General features: G+C 35.0%; 1 protein-coding gene across 1 annotated transcript; it reads right to left on the bottom strand.

Moving 5' to 3' along the window:
- Positions 1-5,549: 5,549 nt before the first annotated feature.
- On the bottom strand, positions 5,550-6,791 carry LOC101305717 (pentatricopeptide repeat-containing protein At2g32630-like). The gene has a single exon (XM_004309885.1). It carries the CDS (start codon positions 6,789-6,791, stop codon positions 5,550-5,552), a length of 1,242 nt encoding a protein of 413 aa, XP_004309933.1.
- Positions 6,792-9,803: the final 3,012 nt, after the last annotated feature.

Consider the following 9,803-nt stretch of genomic DNA (forward strand, 5'->3'; position numbering starts at 1 on the left):
ATTTTAAAAAAGTTTCAAGAATATATACTGTATATATCTGAATACTCACAATATACCTCTTCATTAGAAAAGTGCAAACATAACCAAAATGTAGCATAACCACAACTCATGCAAGTCCATGGTGTACCTGAGATGTATCCAGATGTCAGAGTCAACAAATACTCCATTTGGGATATCCCATACTGTATCAGTAATCAGTATCAATATTTGCACAGATACAAATACTCCATTTGGGATATTCCAAATTTGCAGTTTTTAAAAAGGTGATTCTAAACAATGAACATGAATTCATGCCATCAAATAAGTAGCAACAAAAAGAAAGTGGAATTCAACAAAGTAGGGCAAATTGGTGGTGGTACGGAAAAAAGTTGAACTACTGAACAAGTCTTGTGCAAACTCAGGTGCTAAAACAATGTTTTCAAAGAATTGAAAAATTGAGGAGAATAGTATTTGTTTTTGAAAGTAGAAACTGTAGTATGCTAGTGGAAAGTTTACCCTGATCTCCAGTATTGTAGTCTCTTCATAAGCTGTGTGACCCTGTGACCTTGATTATAAATTTTTAAGTGCAGAATAATATAACTTCCGGGCATTTACAAGACGGGTTGCAGGGTTTGATTCCAACACAATGCAGGGACTATATAATGTGAACCCAGGGTGTGGTACACTACTGCATTAAAGCTAGCTAGAAAAGGCTAGAGAAGTTTGGAAACTTGTTGGTGATCGAGAAAACTGCAGAAGCTAACAGAGTTAAGAATCATACAGTAAATAACTTTGTTGAATGGTAATATCGCAATATCAAGGATATGAGCCAGTCCTAGAGAAAAAAATCTATCTCCTAGTGCATTGACATGACCTCCTTCCTAAAACATCTCTGTGTACTGTCGACTCCATGTTCTCGAAGAGAAAGTCTATATCTACTTCCACCATCTTTATGTACTGAACTACTGATTAGCAGAAATAATGTACTGTTATTTTTAAGTACTCCCTCTTGTTTGCAACTCAAGATATGAGTTATGGCACTTCGACTCTCTATAACCAACAAAGATAAGTAGCATAAAAAATCGAATAAATGAAGCAGCAGAATATTAAAAAAATCGAAGCAGCATTCTGATGTGTAATAGATCAAATAATCAAGGCAGCATGAACCATTCCATATGACAAAATATTCCAACAAAATAATAAACTAGCCCTTCTCACGAAAAACTTGAGGGAAATTATCAAAAATAATCACAAGAATGGACGTGGGGTATGATTCCAACAAAATGCAGGGTATACAGAGAAAACGCAAGGTACATGACAGGGAGTTAAAAGTATATAAACAAAGGGAAGTGGTCTAGTACCTACATGGCTACACCAGCAAGCTCCTTAGGGAGCAAATTGCAGAAGACAGGACTTATATGGTACTCCACCAAATGCGGAGAAAAGAAAATGCTTTCAGATGGTAAACACTATTCTGCAAACCTTGCCTAATATGTGTCTTACTAAATATGATGGCATTAGCAGCTACTAGCCCAGCAACCTCATGTTTAATAATATACAAGGTATATGCCACTCCATAAACAATTGTCATTATTCCCTCAAACATTTCAGAAGAACATGCAACCAAAACTCTAATGCATATCGTTGTTTAAAATTCTCTCAAGTCCAAGAATACTACAAGTTTCAATTTATGTGTTTTGACCTTTGAACAACTGTTGTCAAAAGCAATCAACAATAAGGAATATCAAAATTTCTAGCAAGTATTCTAATGAATCAGCCCCCGACATGTCCACACAGATTTAAATAACTTTTGAAAAAGGCTACCAACAAATACAAAACCTTCTTGCAAGATATCAATCACTTGACATTTAACAAACAAAAGATTGGTACTTCAAATTCAACAAGATAGCCATTGGTTATTACTGGTAAACTCTGCTTCATTAGGGCTTTCCCAATTCCAGAGACAACAAAATCCCAAAAAACTGCTTGAATAGTGCTTCAAAATATGATATCAAATACTATATGAGAGCTCAAGCAGAGGTAAAATTCAAAACCTTGATACATGGAGATACCTTTAGCTGCCTGTAGTCTATTTAAAGGACGATGCATTAATGATTGACAGAGAATCTAATACTTCTCATGTCAGTAAACTGTAAAGTGCATAATTTACAAATATTACCCATACAGTCAAATAAGAGAAGAATGAAACGAATGAATGTTACCTTAGATGGACTACCACAAAACAGAAGCAGAATACTTGTCTCTCTCATTTAAAACAAAAGATAAAAACACAATTAGCAGAAAAGCTCACCTTAAAGCCCTGTAATCAGGACTTAGAGGGACATCTTTACTTCAACCACAGGATTGTTTTTCTTTTGATTGAAACGAAGACAGAAATAACTTAATGAAGTCATGTAAGCCATAAAATAATTGTACAAACAAATAGGACGAGTTCATTAAGTTTGAACAGAAGAGAAGAAGGGATCAAGAGTAAATATACAGTCCGCAAGAGGACACTTGTACTGAAATTGAAAATTTAAGTTTCTTTTGTTTACTCAATCAATCAATCGTTTAGTTCTGAAAAGTAAATGTAGCATAACTACAGTTTCAGATTGTTTATCATTTCAGATATACCAAAGGGAGAAGCATTTCTGCATGCCCCACCTATCAATAAACTAAAGGAGGAAAAAAAGAAAAAAGAGACAACATTAAAGAAGAAATGCAGAACATAGACTAAGAAACCGAGTTTAAAGAAATTACCACCATAATACTGTTGATGTCAACATTCCTAATCAGACAGGACACCACAAAATCCCACATTGTAACCCATTCCTACATGATTTTTCTACATCAATGTCAGCATTCACAATAACGGAGGACAGCACCGGATCCCCTCTTCACACAGAATCCTACATCATTCCTGCTTTGACTTAGCTACCACATCTCTGAAACACCCTAATTCTAAAGCGGCATGCACATAATCCATTGACCAAAAGCATCAGCCCTTCAACTTGGAAAGGACAATGTTCATGATCCCTCTAATTAGAGCTTTTGGTCTTCCCTTTAAAACCTCCATCATAGCCTTTTGCATTCGGCACAAACCCTCTGTTTATCATCACCTCCACCAACTCATTGCACTCCTTCTCAGATTCCTTGTCCTCCTGCTTTGCAAAGCTCTCTATCACAGCAGTACTGTAGGGCCTCATCCCGTTTTCTATCATCTCAAGCAAGCACTTCTTGGCAAGTATGTAGGAGCTCCAAAGAAGTTGGGATCAGTATGTAGGAAATTTGTAACCACAGGAGCTCCTATACTGAATTTCAAGTTTCAAGTATTTCTATTGTCCACCTGATCTATCATTTTTTTTTCTGAACTGTGAACCTAGAATAACTAAAATGCCAAATTTTTTCTCCTTATAGATATACCAAGGATGAAGCATTTCCTCATGCCTATCCTTTCAAAAGAACATGATTCCATGTGGCTAGTGAAAAAAACTAAAAGAATTAACAGCAAAGACTACTTGTCTACATCAATGTCAACCTTCACACTATTATCAGCTCTCATACTACAATATTTACTTGGTCTCTAATAATTTAGTCACTTCATAAGCTGTGAACTTGAATATATAAGTGCAAAGTATTATAACTTCCTGGCATTTACAATACTGGATGCGAGGTTTGATTCCAACAGATTGAACGACCTATTAAGCGAACCCAGAGTTGTACAGCAATAAAGCTGCAATTGAGAAGCAAGGGAAGCTCATAAACTTCTTGGAGCAGAAGCTGAGAGAATAAAAAATCATACACTAAAAAACTATAGTTGAATGGCAATGTAGCGATATCACTGATAAGAGCAAGTCACACACCAGAGAGGACTCATTGCAACAACTTTTGCAAGTAAAGCAGGCCATGTGATACCGTGGATCAAATATAAAAAAACTACAAGAAGGGAAGTGGTCTGGTATCTACACTACTTATACGTCATTCCAACAGAAGAGGAGAAAAGAAAATGCTTTGACAAAGTTAATACTATTATGCAACCTCATCTGCATCTAACATGCATCTCATAAAGATGATGGCATTACAGCTACTAGCCTAGCAAGCTCAAGTTTACTAACATACGAGGTATATGCTACTTGATAAATAAATATTATTCCCTCCAACACATAATCTTCAGATGATCAATCAACAAGAATCATAGTATTTCAAACCATAACTCTGATACCTGTTATTGGAAGTTGTTTAAAACTCTCTCATGTCCAAGAATACTACCAGTTTCAGTTTATCTGTTCTGACTTGTGAACGACTGTTGTCAAAAGCAATCAACAATAAGGTATTAAAATTGCAAGCCAGTGTTCTAATGAATCATCCACCCGGACAGATAAGATAACATTTTTTTATAACTAAAGAAAAAGCTAGCATTAAATCACTAAAAACTTCTTGCCACGATATGAACAGTTGACATTTCACAAACAAAAGATTGGTATTTTGAATTCAATCAGATAGTGAAAGGTTACTGCTGGTAAACTTTGCATTATCAGGGCTTTACTAATTCCAGAGACAACAAAGTACTAAAATAGCACTTCAAAACTATAATATCATATCATCATATGGTATATGAGAGCTCAAGCAGAAGTAAATCTCAAGTTAAGTAATGATGGTTAATTTAAAACCATGAGAGATGGTGAAATCTTTTCCTGCCTATACTCTAATTTGATAGTCATAAAATTAAAGCAATCAAGAGGAAGCATGTCATCCAACTGAAAAATGCATAATTTACAATTATTCCCATACAGTAAAATAAGAGAAGGAAATGAATGAATGTTACCTTAAGTGGACTGACAGAAGCAGAATTCTTGCCTGTCTCTCATTGCAAAGTAAAGCAAAGACATGATTAGTAGAAAAGTGCACTTCAAAGCCCTTTTGTCGGATTTAAATGGACACCTTCACTTCAACCACATGAAACAACTGAATGAAGTCATGTAATCCATAAAATCATTGCACAAACTAATAGCACCAGTTCATTAAGATTGAACCAAAGAGAAGAATGGATCAAGAATAAATACACACAAACTGTAGAGAATGCATAACCAGAGGACCCTTGTACTGGAATTGAAGATTTTAAGTTTCTTTATGTTCCCTCAATCAACCAATCAATCTTAGTTTCGAAACGTAAATGTAGCATGACTAAGTTTCAGATTGTTGATCCTTTCAGACATACCAAAGGGTGAAGCATTTCTTCATGCCCCACCTTTCAATAACTAAAATGAGAGGAAAAAAGAATAGGAGACAAAAAAGTTGCAGAACACAGAATAAGACACCGAGATAATAGAAAATAGCACCAGAATATATTTTGATGTCAACATTCAAAATCAGAGAGGACACCACAAAATCCCACATTGTAACCCGTTCCTACATGATGTTCTATTTCAATGTCAGCATTCACAACAATAGAGAACAACACCAAATCCCCTCTTCACACAGAATCCTACATCAGTTCCTACTCTGACTATCTACCCCATCTGAAACATCCTAATCCTAAAGCAGCTTGCACAAATCCACAGAGCAAAACATCAGCTCCTCAACTTGGATAGGACAATGTTCATTATTCCTCTTATTAGAGATTTTGGTCTACCCTTTAAAACCTCCATCATAGCCTTTGCGTTTGGAACAAACCCCTTGCTTATCATAACTTCCACCAACTCTTTGCACTCCTCCTCACATGCCTTGTCCTCCTGCTTTGCAAAGCTCTCTATCACAGCAGTGTAGGTAGCAACATTGGGCCTCAACCCCTTTTCCATCATCTCAAGGAAGCACTTCTTGGCATCTCTAAAGAAGTTGGGATCAGCAGTGAGTCCCTTGATTAAAACAGTGTAAGTGTAGGAATTAGGGGTAACCCCAGCAGCTAACATTCCCCAATAGGCCTCCAAAACATCCTTGGTCTTGCCAAGCTTGAGATAGGCTTCAATTACGCAGGTGTGAATCACAACCGTGGGCTGCATACCGATCTCAGCAGTGCGCTTACAAATCTTGATGGCATCGTCAGCATTGCCATCCTTAATCAAAGCTTTAATCATCTTCACAGACAAACTGCTCAGGCCTTTCGGCTTGGTTTGCCAGTTGAGGAATTCTTTCTTCATATCCTTGTCAGTGGCCTTGTTGACAAGATCAGCATAGAGCTTTATTCCCTTCATTGCTTCTGCGAGGTGGCCTTCTCCAAAGTGAGGGACATAGGAGTCAGGGGTAAACCCCTTTGCTTGTATCTGCTCAACAAACTCCCTGGCCTTCTCGGCTGACTCACAGCAGGTAATGGCATCAACCACAGTCATGTAGGAGGTAGAGGGGGGCTTCATCCCCTTATCCAACATTTCCAAAAAGTACTTCTTGGCATACCCAAGAAAACTGACATCGAAAGACGAGTGTGTCGCAAGTGAGTCGATGAGTATGATGTAAGTGCAGCAAGTGGGGGAGACACCGGCGGCTATCATCCGGTGGTAGACCTTGAGAGCAGCCTCGGTCTTGTCGACATAGGTGTAGGCCCAAATGATAATAGTGTAGACGGCCACGTCAGTGAGAATGCCCGACTCAGGCCGAGGCTTAAAGAGCTCTTTGGTTTCATCAGCAAGGCCGGAATCGGCGGCCAATACATGGTAGGTTCGAATGGCATTCTCGTTAAGGGAGTCGTAGTCCCTGATCGGGTCAAACATGTATTTCGAATAAATGTCCTCACGGTCTTTGGTGGCCTCCTCGAAAACCTTCATTACATGTTTCTTGAGGTCATCGGCTGAAGAATTGGGGAGACCAGCGTCCTCCATTGATTTCACTTTTTACTCTAGTTTAGTTTGAACAGAAACTAAATCTAATTAAACCACAGACCCAAATTAGTCAAGTGAAGTGAAATTAGGGCTTTCTATTCTAAATCAAACTAAACAAGGAACTAAAGGAGAGGACAAATCAGTAAAACGAATTTAGGGTTTTCCATTAGAAACCAATTTAACCCACGTCTGAGATTTAGATGGATCAAGAGCAGTGATTTCCAAATAGAAGACGATGACGAAATTTCACTCACCTTTCCCTGATGATCTGCTGCGTTAGCTCGGCAGGATTGAAACTATGCGTTCTTTGCTCCAGGAGGAGAAGAGAACCCGTAGACCAATGAGACTTCGAGTTTCCAAATGCCTTCGAACTTCGAAATGCCAAAAATATAGGACTTGGATGTAATATGTAAATATGTAAGAACCAAATTTTACAAATAAGGACTATCTTGGACTATTTAATATTTATTATGTTGAGAAATTTTAAATACACATTTTTAATATCTTAATACACATTTTTAGTATTTTATATTTTACATCAGATTTTATAGGCATATTTAATTATAAAAACATCTATTAATTTTTAGGGGGAAAAAAAAAAAACTTCATTTTCCTTAAAACGTAATCCTTCTTCACTATTACTACAGATCAAAATAAAAGAAATAAAAACCTCTTCTCCAAAATTCATCACCTGAATTTCGACTACTGTCGTAATCACATATACTATTTACCGATTCATTTAGTTTTTTTTTTATCAATTTTAGTTTTTATCTTGCATGCTAAAAACTAGTTTTTATGCTATTGTACTTCTACTAGTTTTTTAACTTTGAAAAATTATGTATGTTCAATATATTTTTTTCTTCAGATTCTAGCCGATTGATGTCATATTGGAGATTTGGAATTCGAATATAATATTATTTTTTATATAAATTAAAAATTNTCAAGAAAAATTTCTAACCCGATCAAAAAAACTCTAATTAACAAAAAATAAAAGAGAATATGTAAAGAGAGTTGTAAATAGTAAATATATAATAATTATATTAAATAACAGATTATTATTAGATTATATATTGAGGGTATTTTAGGCAGTTTGGGATGTGTATTTAATATAATAGTGAAATGAAAAACTAGATGTGTAATGTATTAAGTAAGGAGTGTGTATTAAGAGATTAGGGTGTGTATTTAAAATTACTCTTATGAGACTAGAACATTTAAAATTTTACCTTTGTGTCCTCAGTGTTCTGTGTTAGCTAGGAATGAGAGTGTCTCGTGGTTTGTTCTTTAATTTGTTTTTTTTTTCTGAAGAAATTTTAAATACACATCCTTAATATTTTAATACACACCTTTTATTTAATACACCACCTATTAAGTTTTTCATTTCAGTATTATACTTAATACACATCCCAAACTACCTAAAATGCCCTCAATTTATGAAATATTCTATTATTTAATATAATTAATATATATTTACTATTTGGTACCTCTTTTTACATATTATTTCATCTAATTTTTGCTATAAATTTCTCCTATACAGATGTGTATGTTATGCATACAACCATCTTAGGCAAAATTTCTTCAAAACATCTACCCCACCACCCCCCTGCTTGAACAACAACCATATGTTGAGAGTATGTATAGCATACCCATCTGTATAGCAGACATACCCATAAATTTTTGGTTATTATTGTTCAATTTATAATCAAATGATTATTGTTATATCCCAACTCCAAATCACCAATACAAGTTTTCAAAATTCATAAGCTAATACAATTGTAGAAGTACAGTAGCTATTAAACATAGATAGCTAGTTATTTGATAAAACATGTCATAAAGATGCAATACTTGACAATATGATCTGTAAGATCAAACTAAAGCTGATAATTAAAGATGCACTACTTGACAATATGATTTGTAAGATCAAACTAAAACTCATACGGATATTAAAAAAAAAAAAAGAGAGAGAGAGAAAAGACAACCTAAATGAATTGGGGAGAAGACGTGCTTTCAACGATTTAAGATAGAAGACGTTGAAAAGAATACTTCTAGCGCGATTTTTTTTTTAATAATAGATGTATGTTTTGGTCATTTAGCTTACCTATAAAATCTCAATAGAAACATAAAATAATAGGGGTGTGTATTAAGAGATTAGGGGTGTGTATTTAAAATTTCTCTTTTTTTGTTGTAACCTTTTAAATAGAAAAAAACAATTTACGAGAAAAAAAAAGTTACAATTTATAATTTAAAAATTGGAAAGCTGGAACTGTCGACTACAAAGCTACTACTACTGTCTGTTGATTAGGAAATTCATTGGGAGCAGGTACTAAGTTAATTCATTTTGATTGAATTTTCACTCTTTCTCACCATTTTCTTCAATTATTTATTAAAATGATTTAGTAGTATCAGATTTTTATGAGCTCAAATCATCATCATCATCTTATTGGCTCTAGGGTTAGAACAAAGTGCATGATAACGTGATCAAGGATTAATGGTAGAGACAAAGAGATAGCAAAAGAATCATCATCTTATTCATTGATAGGAGCCCTTTATATAGGGAATTACACAATACCAATATGGTAAGGATATGAATACATAGATCTAGTCTAACTACATATCCTATTGGCATAAGACCAAGACACACATAGAGAATATCCTAGAAACAGTATCAGATTTTTATGAGCTCAAATCATGGTCTAGATGTATTTAATCTACATCCTTGTAATTATGTTTGTGTTTTAACTATTCAAATCAGCTTCTTATCATAAAAATGACTGCATTCCATTATGAATGTTAGGGTCTTGAATTTGTAGTGATCAAAGTCATAAACATTTCTATAAAAATCATTTTCTTTTGTTTTACGGCTAGGGCCTCGACAAGCCAGGACTAGCTGTTGATTCTCCGAATCCTTCTCCTCCATAGAACGTTTGATGTCCTATGACTCCTATCTGTTGTCATTTATTTTTCATCCTTTTCTTTTCCTTTAAAATTCTTTTTTCACTCCTATGTATTTTTCTC

The sequence above is a fragment of the Fragaria vesca genome, unplaced genomic scaffold (genome assembly GCF_000184155.1).
Source record: "Fragaria vesca subsp. vesca unplaced genomic scaffold, FraVesHawaii_1.0 scf0513139, whole genome shotgun sequence".
Lineage (NCBI taxonomy): Eukaryota > Viridiplantae > Streptophyta > Magnoliopsida > Rosales > Rosaceae > Fragaria > Fragaria vesca.

What these genes read in the sequence shown, in the direction of transcription:
- LOC101305717 (XM_004309885.1), bottom strand. Translation starts at nt 6,791, where the DNA reads ATGGAGGACGCTGGTCTCCCCAATTCTTCAGCCGATGACCTCAAGAAA.